Source organism: Podarcis muralis, chromosome 11 (genome assembly GCF_964188315.1).
Source record: "Podarcis muralis chromosome 11, rPodMur119.hap1.1, whole genome shotgun sequence".
Classification (NCBI taxonomy): Eukaryota; Metazoa; Chordata; class Lepidosauria; order Squamata; family Lacertidae; genus Podarcis; species Podarcis muralis.
In genome coordinates this window covers 35,426,480-35,445,785 of record NC_135665.1, presented here as the reverse complement: position 1 = coordinate 35,445,785, position 19,306 = coordinate 35,426,480, and the positions used below count along the sequence as shown (strand labels likewise).

General features: G+C 38.9%; 1 protein-coding gene across 3 annotated transcripts in view; it reads left to right on the top strand.

The window, feature by feature from the left end:
* The window catches only part of ATG10 (autophagy related 10), a 92,933-nt gene that overhangs the window by 55,453 nt on the left and 18,174 nt on the right, over nucleotides 1-19,306 (top strand). For 2 of the 3 annotated variants that reach the window (XM_077936249.1, XM_077936248.1), the window contains 2 exons: nucleotides 11,625-11,751; nucleotides 16,811-16,908. In XM_077936249.1, coding sequence (XP_077792375.1) covers nucleotides 11,625-11,751; nucleotides 16,811-16,908 — 225 coding nt within the window. Of the gene's footprint in view, nucleotides 1-8,741; nucleotides 8,865-11,624; nucleotides 11,752-16,810; nucleotides 16,909-19,306 lie in introns of all 3 variants that reach the window. The other variant, XM_077936250.1, reaches the window with a different exon arrangement.

The following is a 19,306-nucleotide window of genomic DNA, read 5'->3' as shown; positions in this document are numbered from 1 at the left end:
TGTGGGTGAATTTGTTGTGCATAATGACTGCTGTGTCTTATGCTTTCTTGGCTGACATTACTGATTGCTCTGGCCTAGCTGAAAATAAGGCAAAAACATAGAAAGCAACCAACATGTTCTGCTCATGTTCTAATATGCATTATTTGGCAAAGATCTTTTTAAATGTTACATGCTAAGGGTGACTATGGCAGCCTAGAGTATATTGGCACCCCTTACATTGCAGAGATACGTTCAACAAAAATTAAATCCATATTCAGCTATCAGCTTAATATTGAGTTATTCTCAAACATTTAGTAGTTTCTGGCATCACTTCAGAACGCTCCCTAAAAGTGAGGTTGAAATGTAAGACAATATTGTTGAGTCTAGGAGAGGGGAAGAAGTGCCTTGAGAGTGCCTGTTGGTTCGGTGACTCATGGAAGCCTTTTCCTTGTTAGCATTCAGTTTTTCTCCATGCATAAAAGATGCATTTTGGCTGTTCATAGAATTTGCTTTTTAGTGTGGCTTAATTTGGCAGTTGGATGCCCTCATACAGCACTTCCAATCCCAACAGACTCTGTGTTGTATAAGATAGAAACTGCACTGCTGGTAAGATGATTGCAGGATCATTGTGAGCTGTGACATCAGCATGCCAAGCTTTGCTCTGACAACATAGGGGTATTCCTTTTCCTGGGATCATTTTTTGCATTAATTTTTAGGTATTGAATCATGGAGCACAGGCAAACAAACACCCTGTTGACAGCCTCTCAGGGTTCATGGCAGTGTGTCTCATGATCTAAACTTTTGCACTGTATTGCAACCTGTTGCGTATAGAAATGTTGCAGTGAAGGCCAAAGGCAACACAAAATATTGTTCAGAGAGATAGAGGCAATTAGAAAAAGAAACAGTTGCTTGTGATCACTGCTCATCATCCTTTTGCCTCTGATAAACAGGTTTTGTAAGACTGTGTTGTTTCAAAACTGGTTTGTTGTTGTTTTTACCAGAGTTGGCAGTAGAAAAAATACAAGTATACACCAAGGGAAAGAAAGTGTCTCTCAGACCACTTTCAGTTCTCTTAGTAGCTATTATGTGCTTCCATATTCCTCTATAAAAGTTATTGTTGATTTATTTTTATTATTGTTTTGCTTATTTATATCCCACCCTTACAGCAGCTCAAGGCAGCTTACAGAGAAAATAGTAACAGCTAAAAAGGGAATCATAGAATCATATAATTGTAGAGTTAGAAGGGACCATGCAGGTCATCTAGTCCAACCCCCTGCAGTGCAGGGGTCTTGTGCCCAATGTGGGTCTTGAACCCACAATCCTGATATTAATAGTATCATGTTCTACCTGGTGAGCTATCCCGAGAAATTAAAAACAAATAAACATTAATAGAAAATTATTTTTAATAGAAGGGCTGGTGCTATCATCTGTATGTTTTAATAGATCATATATCTGTATGTTTTATGATCTATTAAAACATACAGATAACTAAATAAAAACATCACAGCATCAGCCATTTCCTTACAAAAAGTTCCCAAAAGCCTGTTGGAATAAGAAAGTCTTCACTTGCTCATGGAAGGACAAGGAGCCAGACAGTCTTAACTTTTCTAGCAAGGGAGTACTACTGTCTGGGAACAGATTTATCAGAGTACACAACTGACTTCACACAGTTTCCTCTTGCTCTAATAAAATTGTTCTATGCAGATTACAGTTTCAGATCTTTTTTATACCAACAGTCCCTCATATTTCTCCCCTCATTTGGCAAAATGAATAATCTTTGACCAAGGACTGCTTCTTCCCTGACCCGTGCCCCCAATTTTGAGAGATTTACTTTTGTCTTATTTACAGTTTTAATCACATTAATCATCATAGAGCAATGGTTGGATAGAGGACTGACTTAATAGTGTAAGAATGACTTGAAGGTAGCTTCTGGTAGCATTTTGGAGAACATCTTGCAGACCTGAAGAGAACATTCAGAGGCTCAATGTGTCAATAGCCATCCTTGTAGTTTATCCCTATGATGATTGCAGAGGGACTAAGCTCCAGTTCATGCCAAACAAGAACAAATATTGTGCCCACACATTCCCTTGTCTGCTTCTCTTCTGTGCCATAATAGAAAACTCCCATTATTAAACCACACTGTCCTTTTAAACCACAGTTTCCCATTAATCTGAATTGTGGTTTGATATGTTGGTTTATAGCCAGATATTAAATTACTGTGTCATGGTTAAGATGTAACAGGAAGTGGTTGTTTAATATGCATTGGGAGTTTTTTTGTTACACAAATGAGGAGGGAGTGCATATGTGCAGGGCTCATTCTTGGTCTAGTAAATTGTGGTTTATTGGACCAAGAACCTTTCATCTGAACCAAGTTATTTATTATAAGGCTGCACCACGAAGTCCCAGATTTAGAACTGAATCATCCCTTTAGGAAGCAGATCATGGTTTCCCATTATTTCACAATCATTGGCATGCTCCCATGAGGCTGCATATAATATGGTGTGGCTAAGATTACATGCTGTGAATCAGAAAGTATGTAGTTCAAAAGTCATGTAAGGCATGATTTCTGACATTCATTTGTTGAAACTAGCCACGGGTATGTTGTTGTTTAGTCATGTCCGACTCTTCGTGACCCCATGGACCAGAGCATGCCAGGCACTCCTGTCTTCCACTGCCTCCCGCAGTTTGGTCAAAGCCATGTGTATAGTTAACCACAAACCCAGGACAACACTGCAAACTGGTTAACTGAAACCTGAACCAAAAGCACCTGAACTCTTCTCAGGCACCTCTTAGGAGGAGAAAACATGTGAGCCTTACTGCAGCTTGTGCACATTGCACTAAACCATGGTATAGCCATACACTTTTTGTGTGAATGCGGGCAAACAGGCTTATCCTGAAGATGTTATTGCAGTAGGACCAGAGACAGTAAGAACATAAGAAGAGTCTACTGGGTCAGGCCAATGGCCCATCATGCACAGCATCCTGTTCTCACACTGGCCAACCAGGTTCCAGGAAGCAGGACCCAAGCTTAAGAGCACTTGCCCCTCCTATGGCTTCCAGCAACTGGTATTCAGAAGTGTTACTGCCTCCGACCATGTAGGAAGATCATAGCCATTATGACTAGGAGCCCTTATCTTCCACGAATTTGTCCAATTCTCTTCTAAAGCCATCCAAGTTGGTGGCCATCACTGTCTCCTGGGGTAACAAGTTCCATAATTTAACTATGTGCTGCATGAAGAAGTACTTTTTAAAAATCTGTCCTGAATCTGCCAACATTCAGCTTCATTGGATGTCCATGAGTTCTAGTGTTAGGAAAGAGGAAGGTCACCTCTTACTTGCCTTTTCTGTAAGCTAAAAAATCCCGAACACTGCAGCCTTTCTTCATATGGGAAACACTCCACCCCCTTGATCATATTGGTTGTCCTTTTCTGAACCTTTTCGAACTCTACAGTATCCTTTTTGAGGTAAGGCGAACAGAATGGTATACAGTATTTCAAATGCTGTTGCACCATAGATTTGTAGTACAAATGTAATATTAAGTGAAATTCATTTTCCTACAATGAAGATTCTGTATAGCTCCCTTAAAACACTAAAGCTTTTGTCTTCTGCGTAGCAACCAACTGAGCCTCAAAGAATATGCTAGACCTGCCCTGGAACTTGCTGGAGAGAACATAGTTCCCTCTGTGTCCCCACCCTGACTTTATGCTAGGTAAAGTTGCAAGCTATTCTGAAAGAAATGTTTTGTTGAAATTACATTTGCCACAAAAATTAACCGCAGCCAATTGTTTCTGCAAAACATTTATGTTTAGAACTTATTTAAGGCAAAGCATTCCTCTCACTGGATCATCTATAAGTTGTCAGTGAAACATTTTCTTTTATTTTTTAATGTGGAGGGGGTGCGATTAATGCTTACCATAATATTATCCAGAATTTGGTTAGGATTTCCCATAAAGCTGTTAAATTGTAGAAGAACGATTATGGTGAATTCATGCAGATGCTCATGTTTGTAATTAGTATAAAGCCTCCTTGCTTCTTTCCACTTATTGTCATAGGAGTACATAGAAATTTAAGATGCAGTCTTATTTCTTTGGCAAAAGAAAAATAGAAGCTTTTACAGGAAGCTTGAGGATTTTGGAAATGTCAGGCTTTCAACATTCCATATTTCTTTTTTGTTACAGGAAGGTTTTTTTCCCTTATTATGGAGCTCTGTTTCCACTTCTCAAATAATTTTAAGCATTATTTGGTGTTGAGAGAGAATTTTCTCTCATATCAATTTGGGGTAAGGCGTTGTCTTTCCTTATAGCATGTTTGCCTTCTTTGCTTGAGCCATTTGGATTTGTTTTACCAAACTATTCCTTGCCTGCAGGGTTTTTCATTCTCGCTCTGTGTTTGTGGCATACTGTAATGTGGTATGTGGTCTGGATGTGGATTAATATCTGGTAGAAGATCCTGCCTTAAAGTATGATTTGGGGCTTTGAGTTCCTTCCAGTCTCATGATTTCATGTTTTGGAGCTGAAACTGAACTGTAATCGTCATTGCCTTCCTGGCCTATGTGGTCTAGTGGTTATTCAGTCTGAAGGAAACTCTGTTCACGTGCCAAGAATTGCTGTTCTCCCAATGCCATTCTCCATGTCTTTTGACAGCCGTAAGTGTTGGGGGTAGGTGGTATTGTGAGGTGGTCTGATCCTAGAAAATTATATGTAATTGACCACATATGTTTAACTGCTGGATTCCATAGGGGAGGATTAGACACAACTCAGTAAGTTATGCCAAAAAGCCAAAGTAAGGTTGAATATATTAGACTCGTGGGGACTTCAAGCAACAAGGGTGAATTCAGGATTAATAAAGAACACCTGGGAGGTGGAAACTTATGGTAGAGATAAAATCAAACCAAGCAGACAAGCCCCAGCAGCACCCTTACATTAAACTAATTTCAGTTCTTTATTTGTTTAACTTTGTACTGATGTAGTCTTCCATGTTCGTTTGATCTGGTACTCCATTTGCCCAAGGTGAAGCGCACCTTTGTAATTGTATAATTTGGGGTGTAAAAAGGGCAATATTTCACACAGAAGTTTAAAATATGCAAAGCCTTGTGGGAAGTCATTGTTGGTAACACAAAATTACTGATTTGTGCTCTCCAGAGTAGGAAACCTAAAATAAAAGCATACAGCCTATTTACTGGATGCATCTTCTTCTTGAGACTTTCTTAGACAATTATTTATTGCATGGGGATTGCACCATACTCCACATTAAGGAATTTGGAGTTTAGGGATACAATACTTATCTTCCTAAAACATAACAGATTAGTGCTACTTTAGTGTTCCCTTGTTGTTGTTGTTTAGTCGTTTAGTCGTGTCCGACTCTTTGTGACCCCATGGACCAGAGCACACCAGGCACTCCTGTCTTCCACCGCCTCCCGCAGTTTGGTCAAACTCATGCTGGTAGCTTCGAGAACACTGTCCAGCCATCTCGTCCTCTGTCGTCCCCTTTTCCTTGTGCCCTCCATCTTTCCCAACGTCAGGGTCTTTTCCAGGGAGTCTTTTCTTCTCATGATGTGGTCAAAGTACTGGAGTCTCATTAGCACTAAATGGTTTGCATTTACTTTTTTTTTACATCTTTCAGATCCAATAGCTGTTCAGATAATCATACTAGAAACTTTGTGCCTCTCCTGACTTCCTGTTGATGGGATCAAGACTTGACTCTGCAATATGAATTTTGAAGGGAGTTACAGTTAGCAGTAGGAGAGCAAGGGAGTTTGTTGAAGAGGTGTAGGAAGGACTGCAGTCTTGCAAATACATCCATGCCATATCACCCTATTCCACTATCACTTTTTCATACTGTTAAAATGCCTGCAAGCTGGATCTGTAATGCTGGAGAATCTTGCTTCAGAAAGGATCTGGACCAAGCTTTGTGTGACATTTGAGAATGGGGAAGAAAAGTTGTAGCCTCTTTTTTGTAACAGTTGCCTTCCTTATTTGACCACAACATCTGTCGGCCTACCTTTTCCTCAAGAATAGCCTTTGCTCACTTTGTGTTCTGCCTTGACCTGGACCAGTCAATGCCAAAGTCAAATTAAGCACTTCTGCTAACAGTTGAACTTTGTGTGAAGGGTCTTGTTGGAAGAGCTTTTTGTGAAGACAAAAATCCTTTGTTTGCAAAAAGAGAAATGTATATGTTGTATTAACTTTTCTCTCTCAACCCCCCCCCCCCTAACAATTCTAATATAGTGTTAAAGGGAACAGAACTGATAACATTTTGGAAGCAGGCATAATACTTTTTTTTAAAAAAAAAAAAACCCACCCGATGATTGACAAATTTTGCTTGTGAGAATGCATTTGTAAAGCAACTTGTATCATTAATTAGATGGCAACTACTTGTCTTTTTATTATTAAGCATTTATTGCACTAGGTATAGTGCTTTAAAGCATCTGCTCAGTACTCCATTATGATAGCACAAAAATGCATTTACGTGAGTGTAATAAAATAACAGATGCTTCCTGATGACAACTTCCCAATTTGTTTAGGAAACAGTCAGTCCCAGATTCAGTTTTCCTATGCAGTGTGGCAGCCATGCAAGTGAAATTATCATGGAGAAGAAAATAAGTGGGGAAAATCAAGTGATTGTGTGCTGTTTTTCTAGAAAATATTAGTTCCTGTTGAATTAAATTAAGTTAAATCCTGTTTTGAAACAGTTGAATATAATAACTTTCTACTCACCATTCTGCAAGCAAATCTTTTGATAACAGACTTTAGTTCTGCCTTCATAAAACCAGTCAAAAACAGTGCAAGTTACATTAATGCAACCAGCATAATGCAAAATGAATTGAGCAGTAATAGAACTATTTTTTTGTACTGCATTGTTTAAGTTGCATTTATTAGAGTAGTTAATTGTTTGTTATGACACATCCATTTATTTATACTATTCCAGTTCCAATATTTTAGACTGCCTTTCAAGGGTACCCTTGCAAAGGCAGCACACAATATTAAATACCATTTAAAAACAAACCATAAAATTATCAAAAATTAAGGTGACCTCCAGTTATGATTACTTAGTTGCCTAACACACTTCACTTGCACAACAGAGTTTCCCTTTCCTTTCCTCCACGGTAACTCATCACATGTCTCCATAAACTGCTCGAGAAGATGGGGAAGGAGAGGTTCCATTATGCAAGTGGAAGTTGATACACATGGTGGTGGATGTTACCCATATTCTAAAACACACTAGTGCATCTAAAAGAATTATAGGAGCAGCACAAAAACTATAACAGCATAATAAACCAATTCACATACAGTGGTACCTCAGGTTAAGTACTTAATTCGTTCCGGAGGTCTGTACTTAACCTGAAACCGTTCTTAACCTGAAGCACCACTTTAGCTAATGGGGCCTCCTGCTGCTGCCGTGCCGCTGGAGCACGATTTCTGTTCTCATCCTGAAGCAAAGTTCTTAACCTGAAGCACTATTTCTGGGTTAGCGGAGTCTGTAACCTGAAGCGTATGTAACCCGAGGTACCACTGTATATAATAAAATGACTTTTTAAAAAAATCCGCAGCAGTAAATCCTAAGACTAAATATCACTTGAAATCATTTCAGAATAAACTGAATGCTGAGGATAAAATTGCTAGTCTGCTTGTGGTGCATGTCTGTCTATGGCCCTATTTGGGCATTCTGCTTGTGTGTAAAATCAGTACCTAAAAAAGTGAGAACAGGAATAAATCTCCTAAGATCTGCCCTTCCTGTAGCCCCCCTCAAATCATGAAGGGCAAAAGACTGAAGTGGAGAGCTTCTTCTGCTGAGGAAGGCCTCCCATGCTGTTTGGAATGCCCAACTTCCTTATTGAATCCAACTTTGTCATCTCAGTGAGAGCCAGTATGGTGTAGTGGTTAAGAGCGGTAGTCTCGTAATCTGGGGAACCGGGTTCGCGTCTCCGCTCCTCCACATGCAGCTGCTGGGTGACCTTGGGCCAGTCACACTTCTTTGAAGTCTCTCAGCCCCACTCCCCTCACAGAGTGTTTGTTGTGGGGGAGGAAGGGAAAGGAGAATGTTAGCCGCTTTGAGACTCCTTAAAGGGAGTGAAAGGCGGGATATCAAATCCAAACTCTTCTTCTTCTTCTTCTTCTTCAGTGGACTTAAGTTAGTCAAGCCTATTGATTTCATTGGATCTGCCCTAAGGCTGACTTAGCTGAATTAAACACCATGAGTTGAATTCAATGATGCACTATTAACAATAAAAACAGATTGCATTGTCTTTCAAAATTAAAATATTCTGCTGTGTCAGCATTGGTGAAGAGGACAGAGGGGTTCCTCATAGGAATGTTTTGTAATTGTGGACTATCACTCCTGCTCCAAGTAGTCTGTACAGCAGGAGATTCTAAAAAGCAGAAACTAGTTGGTATAATATACCTGAAGGCATGGTGCAGGAGGGACTTGGTTTACCATAACCAGTTGGTCACTTTTATGTGCACCTGGCACACCACAGCTGGAAGGAAAAGGAAGGGCTATTTTAATTACCAAATAGGGCCTCTTTATACTTTGCTTTTAGGACATGAGGCAGAATCATGTCCAAAGAAATGTATCCTATGGTGTATTATACATTTCTTAGTGATGGGGGGGGGGGGGAATCCTTGTTTCTTTGCTACTTAATGTGATTGCTAATCATTATAGCTAAAGCTAGGATAATTTGTTTTAAAAGCACAATTTATTTTCCTTTGCACATAATACTAAACAGAATAATTTCTCAGATTTTGTGGTCTTTTCATTCACAGGCAGCGTCAAATACTGTAAAGGGTGTATTAAGGTGACTTAAAATGAACTTCAGTTAGAACATGGCTCAGCTTCAGAAAATGATGCTATCAACATTTACAGAGACTAAAGTTGACTTCCCCTTGGTAAATTCTTTTCATCCACCCTATTGGAAGTACAGAGAAAAATATTACACATGAGTACTCAAGCCTTTATGTCATGCATCCTGTTACTAATGTTTACCAAATAAAAAGGGATTAGAGCTGGCCTTAAGAAGGATTCAGAAGTCCTTGTATGTTTATAGATCACAGATATAGCAAGCCATCATATTTCTAGAAACAAGGCAGGCAAAAATGAGAGCTCTGAATATCTAGTAAAAACCAGGTATGTTTCTCTATAAAAAGGCATGTTGTGTTATAGTTGTCTATTGAACAGGTTTTCATCTTTTTAAAAATTGCTTCAGAATCTTTCTAGAAAATACTGCTGTTCTGTTTTTCCAATAATTATCTTGACTATTTTAAATCATATACTGGTTTTATTTTCTGAATAAGATCAGGCTGTTGGCTACTACCAAGTTGGAACATAATGTTAAGTGTTTAGTCAAGTTTAACACAAGTCTACCATCTTTAACATGATCCGTTCTGGCATTTTTCTAATGTAGGAGGAAGAATTAAAGTTCATTAACAACCTGAGAGGCATATGATACCACCAACTGTGTTCTTAGGGAAGCTGTTTTTTCAGCCATTCAGCCATTCAGTACTTCACCCAGAAAAATCAGTAAAGTGAATTTTGAACTCACAGCTGGTTGTCACCAAGTGTACCTACAAATTCTATGGCTGTATAAGGCATGAGTTTGGAAGCATGCCATTACTCAGCTTGTGCGCACATATGCACGTTTTTCTGGCAGGCGTGCTGCCTTTATACTGTGAATGCATCAGTTGTGTTATCTTGACAAATATGTTCCAGTATTTCCTTTTAGTTCACTCCATGAAGCATGTTTTTTAAAAAGAAAAAAGAGAAGTTAATGGCCTCATTTCCAAAGCCTTTGAACACCAGTACTTGCCAGTAAATTAATTTGTTAATTGTGATCTTTTGGGAGGGTTTAATAAACACCTCTGCATTAGGCTCCACCTCCCTTGTAGCTTAGATATTTTCACCATATCATTATTTACTCCTACTTCAGTAATGGTCTCCTTTTAGTCAGTTTAAGAGCTCTGTTTTCAATAACATGGTTGCAAAGGTTTATAAACTACCAAAAAATAAATAAAAAATCAGTAGTGCAATATAGTAGCAAGAACAGAATTGGAGGGATTGTGTGGATTTTTCTTCTCTTCAAAAATTGCACCAAGCTGTTTATTTTATATATGAACGATGATAGCAGTGCTCAAATGCCTTCTGTGAAATATGCTAATATTTGGAATTTTTAGTATCTTTTCAGCTTTAAGTGAGAATATCATACCTTGAGTACAATATTGTGTTATTTATAAATGAAACATTTTTTTAAAAAAGTTATTACCCCAACACACCAATACTCCCCCCAGATTGTGAATTAAACAACCCACGTTTATTTATTTTTGGGATGAGGGATGTTAAATTTCATTTTCTTTCAGTTGTGTTGCTTTTCTTTATTTTTGTATGACATTGAAGTATATGTTCTTTAATAATAATTTTTTTAAAATAAAAAAAGCATCAAGCCTACTGTCTCTTTCAATCTTGACATTGGCATTTGTTCCACATAAATTGAATTATATAGGAAATTATCTGAGGTTAGTTTACAATTCAAATTGACTGGAAGATCGTCAGCAGTAACTGTAATATTTCACAGAACTAAATTGGTATGTTGACAAAATGGGCGGAATGTAACCATGCAGAATATAGACAGTGGTAAAGCTGTTTGATAATAACTTGTCCATCTACCCAGCCTAATTCACCATGCCACCGCAAAGTTGCTTAAACCAGTTTTAGTAGCAAAACATGGTGCAAGCTGGAAGTGTCATAAAAATCATACAATTGCTTCAACATCTGTTGATTTCTGTGTGGGTTTGCCTGTGTGAATTGACCCAGGCTAGATTTATATAACAGTTCCCTCAGCTGGTGCATTTGCACTGCACTGACCTTACCACCACCTCTTCCTCTCCATCCCAGTATGCTGCAGCAGCAGCAGCAGCAGCAGCATAGGCAACTGGGGAGGTTAGTGCTGGCACCCTCCCTGCCATCTGCAAGTGCTTACAGTAAAGTACATCGATTATCCTTTCTTGGGTTAGAAAGAACATTATAGGTGAAACAGACATAATAGGGAATTGGTGTAGCATCATGGCTAAGAAACTGAACTTTGAATCAGGAAGTCCCATATTTAAATCTCAGCTCTGGTATGAGCTCACTAGACAGTCTTGGGCAAGCCATTCTGTCTTAGCTTCAGTCGTCCTGTCTGCATTCTGGGAGATAATAATAATGAATTTCTCCTACAATTTTGTTGTAAGGGGTGCAATTAGATAATGCACATGAATCACTCTGGATGCCTGAATGTGTTTAACAATTGCAGATTATTAATTTGGAAGTGACCTGCTCAATTCATACATGCCCTTTCCATAGTTGAGTTCTGAAGGACGGAGTAAGTTTTAGAAGTTTTCTCTAGTAACTTGCCTATGATACCATTAAGAAACCTTTCTCTCATTAAAAAATATTGTATTTTAATTAATGAGTCAACAAGTAAAGAGATAAAGATACATGTGAAAGTTTTAAAAAGGAAGGCAGCCTGAAGAATGTGAAGTGATTGCTAAAATTATAATCTTATGATAAGGCAGGTGACAGCATGGTGATAGCATTTATGATTATTTAAGGTATTTATTCATTTGTATTTCATTCCCATTTTCTCTGGTTATGTCCACTGTTAATGTTTGTTTCAGGAATGTCTAGATGACTCTCAAGTGGCTGGAAACTCTGCAGCATCTGAAGTGATTCGCTATGAATATCATGTTTTGTACTCCTGCAGCTATCAAGCTCCTGTACTTTATTTCAGGGCATGTTTTTTAGGTAAGATGTCCTCTTCATGAAACAATTATTAAAAAGAAAATGTGCACATGGAGTATTTATGAGACATAGAAAATGTACTGGATTAGCAGGAAAATAAAAGGATGAAAAAATATTAGCGTAAGGTGGTTGCTGTTGTATATATTTCAGATTCTGTAAATATCAGTATCCTGGGGCAGATGATATCATCTCAGCCTGAATAAGTTTGATCTTAAGAGTCCTGGCAGCAAGCCTATGGTTAACTAAACCTGCTGGCAATTTCTCTAAAAAAAAGAAAAGAAAAATCTACTGTGTCAGACTCAGAAATGGGGCCAACTTCTGAAAAGATGCCCTTGAATATGTACTTATCCAGAATTTTCATTTTAAATTAATAATGTATTCTGGCTGAGAATGATTAAATAGAGAACACCCCTTACTTTATCATGTTTCAAGAATTACAATAATAATTTTAAAGCTCTTTGTGCCAAAAGTTAGCTTTATGTATTTTCATTGGCATACATTGCTTTTGGTATTTTCATTTCAATCTTTGTTGCAACCAATGTTCCACTGCTGCTTCCCTTACTTTGTCAGGAAGGTGGAACACTGCCTCCTCCAAGGCCACTGTTAGTAATGCTTACTTAATTAGCAGGCAAAGAGTGATCATACTTGTAGCAGTGTCTATATGCTACTCTGCTCTGCCCAAGGAGTCTGTACCTGAGGCCAGGGAGTTGGAATCCTGAGGTCATTTTCTAAACTTAGTCTTCTGTATAGCAGTATCAGTAGCTTTTGTGTTAGGAATGATCTGTTAGCTTTATCTAGATGAACACATCTGAATGTTGCTAGTGATATCTTTTTCTTTTTAATTAAAAAGTAGCTTAAGCTGCTTTGAATGTGTTTGGTAGATTTAATCACTCGCTGCCTTATATTGTTTAATGGCTTTTAATTTTGCCATGTTAGCATTTTAACCAGCTCTTTGGATGTAAAATGGAAGAACAAATTCTCTGACTCCTCTGGTAAAAGGGATTTTAATCTGAGGTTCATTTTCACGCAAATGACAATTCAGGGTATATTTTCAAGTTAGGATGTAGGGAATTGGGGACATATATCAGGCTCCATTCCTAGTAATAGTTCCCTAATTCACACATACCACACTGCAATTATATACGTGCTTGTGGTTATTGCAAACATTTAACGAAGTAACAATACACTGTTGTTTAACTTGTCTGCAAATGGCAGGATAAAGAAAATCTTGCTGCCCAAGTCACTTAGTGTTTTCAAAATATACAGTAGGCACATTAATTTATTTGTAGTGTGATATAATGTCATCATATTTGTATTAGATGGAACAATAGCATATACCTCTTAGAAGCAAGTGGGGAGTTTGGGAATGGTGATGCTGCAGGTAAAGGAAGTAGGGCAGTTCTCCCCCCACCTTTTTTTTTTTTTTTACAGTACTGTATTTTCACATAATTAGTATTCACTATAAGCAGTTAATCACCAGAGAAGAGCTCCCAGAGACAAAACAAGTTGTTTAGCTTGTCAGCATCAGGGAATCGGAGGTGTTGAAACATGACTCCTTATAGCTGGAAGTGGATATTACAGAAGCTGATGGATGATCTAATGCACAATCTTTGTATTGTGTGCCAACAGCTCCCCTTGCAGTACAGAGTTTTAATTGTTCCTGCAAGTATAATTATACATTTTAGCACTCTTCTTGGGAGTTTTTCACAATAGAAAATAATGACTTTTGGAGGATTTCTACAATAAACTAGGGCCTCCTTATATCTTTTTAGCAGCCCCCTTCTGACCTAAATAGTGTAGCATATCCCAATTTAACAGATCTTTCCAACCGATCTTAGGTGTCCTTTATATGTAGCAGCAGTGGTGTTGGAGCTGCCTTACCATGGGCAAAAATTCTGCCTTGAGCACCATTAGGTGGGGCACAAATACACACACGTGCCGCACACACACACACGTCACATCACATATCAGCAGAGTGAGTTGTGCAGATTGTTTCCTTGAAGACACTGCCTGACTGAGATCAGGGTCAACCATTATTTGTTACAATTTTGCAAGGCACTTTAGGGATAGATTTGGACAGAACTGGACACCATGATTAGAGCAAGTCCTACAGAGGCATCCAAAACACTGACTGTTCTATCTGTAAAACAGTTTTGATTATTGCACTACTTAAAGGGACCTCCTTGGATCCAAAAAATATCACTGAGTGGCAAGTATCCCATTTGGGGGCAATTTAGTTAAGAGGGAGATGGTTGTCCAGTTTCAGACATGCTTGGAGGAAACTGGTTAACTAGACCCATTTCAGTTCAAACTCTGACCCAGTCATGATACTGAAATTGTGTTGGTTGCCCCGGTTGATTATATTTGCTAGGAGGAGGAGTGTGACCCTGCTTGTTCTCTCTAACCTGTTGGTGACTTCAGTACTGTTGACCACAGTATCCTTCTGAAACGGCTCTGAGAAGTGGTGGTTAGAGGTACCAAGTTATGATAGTTCCACTAGCACCTTTGAGGCCATTCCCAGAAAGTAGTTATAAAGGACTCTTGTTCAGTGCCACTGAAGTCCTCTGCTGTCCCACAGAGTTCCATGTTGCCCCCTCCCCATTTAGTATCTGTTTGAAGCTTCTGGGAGCTGTCATCGGGAAATTGGGAATGAGCTGTCACCAATATGCAGATGACACCCAGATTTCTCTTTCTGTTCCACCTGCATCAGGAAATATTATTTACTTGCACCCCAATCCTGTGTATGTTGGTGTGTCAGACTTGAGTCATTAGTATAAAATTGTGGTGTGTGACATTGCAAAAGCCAGGTTTAGGATTGTGTTGTTAGTGTATAGTGTATATTAAAACTCACACACAAACACACACACATTTTGGAGCATTTCTAAAACATATACTTCAATCATTAATGTTAACCAATAAATAAAACCAACATAATATTTAATATTTAATTTAATTTATATATATATATAAATTTAATTTAATATTAAAATTTAATATTTAAAATTTTAAACGTTTTGGAATGTGTCTATGCTAGAGAGAAAACAATACATTATTTTTCTCTTGGTTGTATTTTTACCACTTGCATACATAATGCTGCTTCTGGTTGCATGATTCATGTTGCATCATCTGTATGGTTGTGATTTTCTGGCAGCAGTGTCCTATGAGCAATTTTTGGTGAAGTGTATCGGCTTAGCTGCTGACAACAGATAAATTAGAAATGTGATACTGGTAGTGTATCAAGAGGCAATCCTAGTTTTAACAAGGAAGCATGTTTAGCAGGGCGACACGCATAGCATTTCATCCTAAGTTCATTTGGCATAAGATGAGCTTTCTGTGTAGACTTCCCTGCACCTGTCCATTTTTGTGACTCTTCAGCTCATGTATATGCACCAAAATAGAAGTGTATGTAAACATCATGTCTAAATTTCCAACATAGAAAACATAGCATGTGAGGATTCATAATCTTCAAAACTATTGTTGCTGGAACATTTGCCTCTGTATGACAACTGAGGAAGGGTAATAGTCAATGAGAATATTATTTTATAACAACTTCAGTAAGTGCAATCAAATCTTTGTGAAATGCTAAGTGATAAAGCTTTGATCTCTGAAAGAGGCAAAACTCACCCCAAATTCACACTATTCTTTATAAATTAAAAACCTAAATGAAGCTTAATTCTTAACGAGAATTCAGAAGCCTGAAATTTTCCTTTTTATATTTATAGAGAAAAAGTTTTTTTTCTTTTTACCATTTATTTGTATCATGGTAGTGTTGCTGGTGTGAGCCATTTTAGGTCCAACACAGCAATCCAGGTGTGGGTGTCAGCCTAGTAGAGTAAGACCTTCTGATCTAGATATTATTATGGGATTAGAGGAAACAACATAAAGTGCAATTTGTGGTTTCTGAGGACCAACAAATTGAACTTAAGACATGGTCAGGTATGTATATTACAGCATAGATTATTTTATGTATTTATGTGTGGTTATATCTATAAGGTTTTTTACCCTATTACTCTCTTTACAGTGATTAAATAGTGAACATTTGAAAGAATAGCAATTCAAATATGAAATTTAAATTATGTGTTGACAAATTAATATAGTAATAAGAGACTGTCATACTTATCTAAGCAAAAAATCCTTACATAACATCCAGAAGCAGCAGACAGATGGAGGAGGGGAATTCCACAGCAGGAATCTGCTTGCTCTTTGTGTGCTCTCCAGTACTAAAAACCACACAAAGGAGATCACCAGGAACCTTTTCAATTGCATTTCCTCTATGTGTGGTAACTTAGGGCATTCTCCAACCACCTCATTAGTAGTTGTGGCTTGTGTATCATTTTATCACATAATGCAATAAAATCCTATTTCCCTACATAGATATTGTTGACTTTGCTTGCTCACCATTTTATTTTCCTACATTGAAGTTACCACTGGTAAGATGTCAACAGAGAAGTTTGTCTTCCATTTTGAGTGTGCTCAACAAAAATAAGATAAAACTGAATCTGATGGCAACAGGATTTCGGATTGTATCTAAACATGACATTCAAATGTTAATTGGACGAATAAATCTTGTTTATTTCACGGACATGAAAATGTCAGTGGAATAAAACTATTTATCACAGGATAATGGCCTCCTGACACCTGATAAATGCCAAGATAATGATACTTATTGAAAAAGCATCAAAATAGTCTCTCATTTGTCAAAAACAAATACTTGGGCAAAGATCATATGTTTCTTTTCAATACAGTAACTTCATTCTGTTATAAAACCTCAGCAACTATCCAGGATACAAGAGTAAGCACCAATCAATACTGCATGGTGAGCCTCTGAAGAGGGCAGTTATTCTGCTACGTGGACATGACAGCTACAAAACACTCAGCAGGGTTGGGCCATGTTCCATCACACACACACCCCCAGCCACATACACAAACATCCCAGATGTTGTTGTGACATCTTTTAAAGGAAATAGAATTTTCTCTGTGTTTTCTGTTTTTGCTTTTGAATTATCTGCATTTCGTGTGTGTATGTGGAGATACATGTATTACAATTATTATTTTTTTCCAGATGGAAGACCTTTAACTCTGGATGAAATATGGAAAGGTGTACATGAATGCTACAGGGAGCAGCTCTGGCAGGGCCCCTGGGATACCATTACACAACAGGTTAGAGGCTTCTTCCACCTATTACTTCATTACAGCATGAAATTAATTTAGTTGAATAATGGATACCAGTATCCCAAACTACACCTTTATTAGTCCAGAAAAAAGGATAAACCCTAAAAAGCCCATTTGCTAAATGTGAGAGATATTAATAGCAATAAAATATGAAATAATTATACAGTCTTTATTACATGGGTTTTAAGCACAACTAGCTATAGATGATTCCTATTTTTTTTTGTTACTACTGAAAATTTTTCTACAGACCAGATGGAGGTGAAGTTCTGAAATAGATAATTCACCTCTTTCTATGAGCCAGTGTAAGTGGAACAATTCCCAGTTCCATTTTGAATAAAAATAGTCGTTCAGGAGAAGCATTTCTAATGCTATATTTAAAGGGACAGGAAATGTGTGTCACAGGCTCACCCTGGACCTGCCCTTCTATATAATAGAAATTCAGATTAATTTCTGTTGTAGTTGACAAGCACCTACAACTGTGTTGCTGTAAATGGAACTTTTCAGCTAACTGAAAAAGAGGGGAAAACAAATTCTGGCTGAAGCCAGTGCTGTGGTATAAAAAGCATGTATTAATCCAGCCTTACTTGGTTCTGTTAGAACAGTGGTTTTCAACCAGTGTGCTGTGGCACCCTAGGGTGCCTTGAATGATGGTCATAAGTGCCGCAGGCAACACTGGCCTCTGTCCCTCCTTCTTTCCCTCCCTCCTTGTGTCTCTGCCTCTCAAAGCTTTGCACAGCTGGTGGTTGCCTCAGCCCTGGCTACAAGCTCCACAGGTGAATGGTGCCTCTGGGGCTGGCCAGGGGGTGCTGGTTGTCAGGAACTGAGGAGCCTCGGAGTAAGCAAGCAAGGGAGCCCAGCCAGCTAGTCCACCAGCCCTTGCTCTTGGGAATGGATGGACAAATGGGAGGCTAGGCACTGACCCCTGGCCTTTTTTGTGCTAGCTGTGTGAAATGTCTGCCTGGTATCTGAGTGTCCAAAACTGAAGGGAAGCCTTTCCACAGTGGCGCCCACTGCTGCCTCCCAAGGTGAGTAAGATGGTGGCCTCATGTTCACCTTTGGCCAATCTCTATTGGGCCACTAAGGCTGGGGGCATCCTCTGTGAGAGGAGGCACCTCTCTTTGGAGTGGGGGGGGGGCAGCTCAGAGACCAAGGGGGGCAGCAGTGGCTGCCCAAGGACAGGGGAGAGGAGAGGAGGCTGAGGGAACACTCCACAAGGGAGGGTGTTCAAAAAAGGGTGAGAGCTGCCAGCTCTGCAGGCAAGGGGTGACATAACTGGGCTCCTGAGCCCCACAGGGGCACTGCAGAAAGAATGTAGTTGGTCAAGGGAGCCGTGGACTCAGAAAGGTTGAAAACCTCTGTATTAGAAGGTAACCGTTATCATAAATGCAGAATTTTCCTTTGTTGAAGTTCTGTAAAATTGAGGTGCAATTATTCTAAGATATATATGTATTTTGCAAAACTTGGAAACTAGGGCATTTTCAGACTGTCACTGTTTTGTGAATGGGATTCAGTTATATAGCAGCACATTCAAGTTGCGCAGTTGGTGAATTTTGCACGCTTGCACAACTAATCCCCCCCCCCCCCCGCCCAAACTTGGATCTTTTTTTCTTCAGTAAGGAAAATGATGGGGCAATACACTGTAAAGTGTGGATAATTACTCAACACAATGTCAACACAATGTCATATAACCTCCCCAGAAACAAAAATCAGTTCAACAGACAGTTGACATCAAAGAACATCCCTGCACATTTGTGCAAACAAATCAGGATAAATGTTCAGTTAGCAAGTCATCTGGAAGCAACCATAGACATACTTAAAGGACTTTGTTGGAAAGATTGGAGAGACATTGATTCAAGCGTAGGGTAAAAGGTATAATCCTTAATGAGCCTCCTTCTCACCCCCCCTTCCTCTCATTTGCCTCTGAAAAGCCTGTCTTGGAAGGGAGTCTACAGCAGGCTTTACCACAAGTAGTGGGGGAGAAATTCTCCTTGCTGAGTTTAATCACATCCTGTCAAAAGTGCTTGTATGCTAAAATCAGGTGCTTTTAACTCTTGCCCATTCTCTGACTTGGAAAACTTCCCCTTGAACTTTGTGTAGGGGGTGGTTGTATTTTCTCAGTGTGGAGAAAATACTTCTCTCTGATTGGTGGAAATTGATGGTGCTGCCATAGACACTGGGGAAGTTTCTGGAAGTGCTGCAACATTCTGTATGGTTTGGTATTCTCCCATTGCTTTCTTTGCTTGGTGCCTGATAGTGCACAAGTAAGCTTGGTTGAGGTTATTCCAGCATGCGCTAGCTGCTGTGGTGGCACAGTTGAATCGCCACTATTAAGAAGCATGGAGAGAAGAGACAGAGGTGATAGGGAATTTATAAGATGGGTAACCTC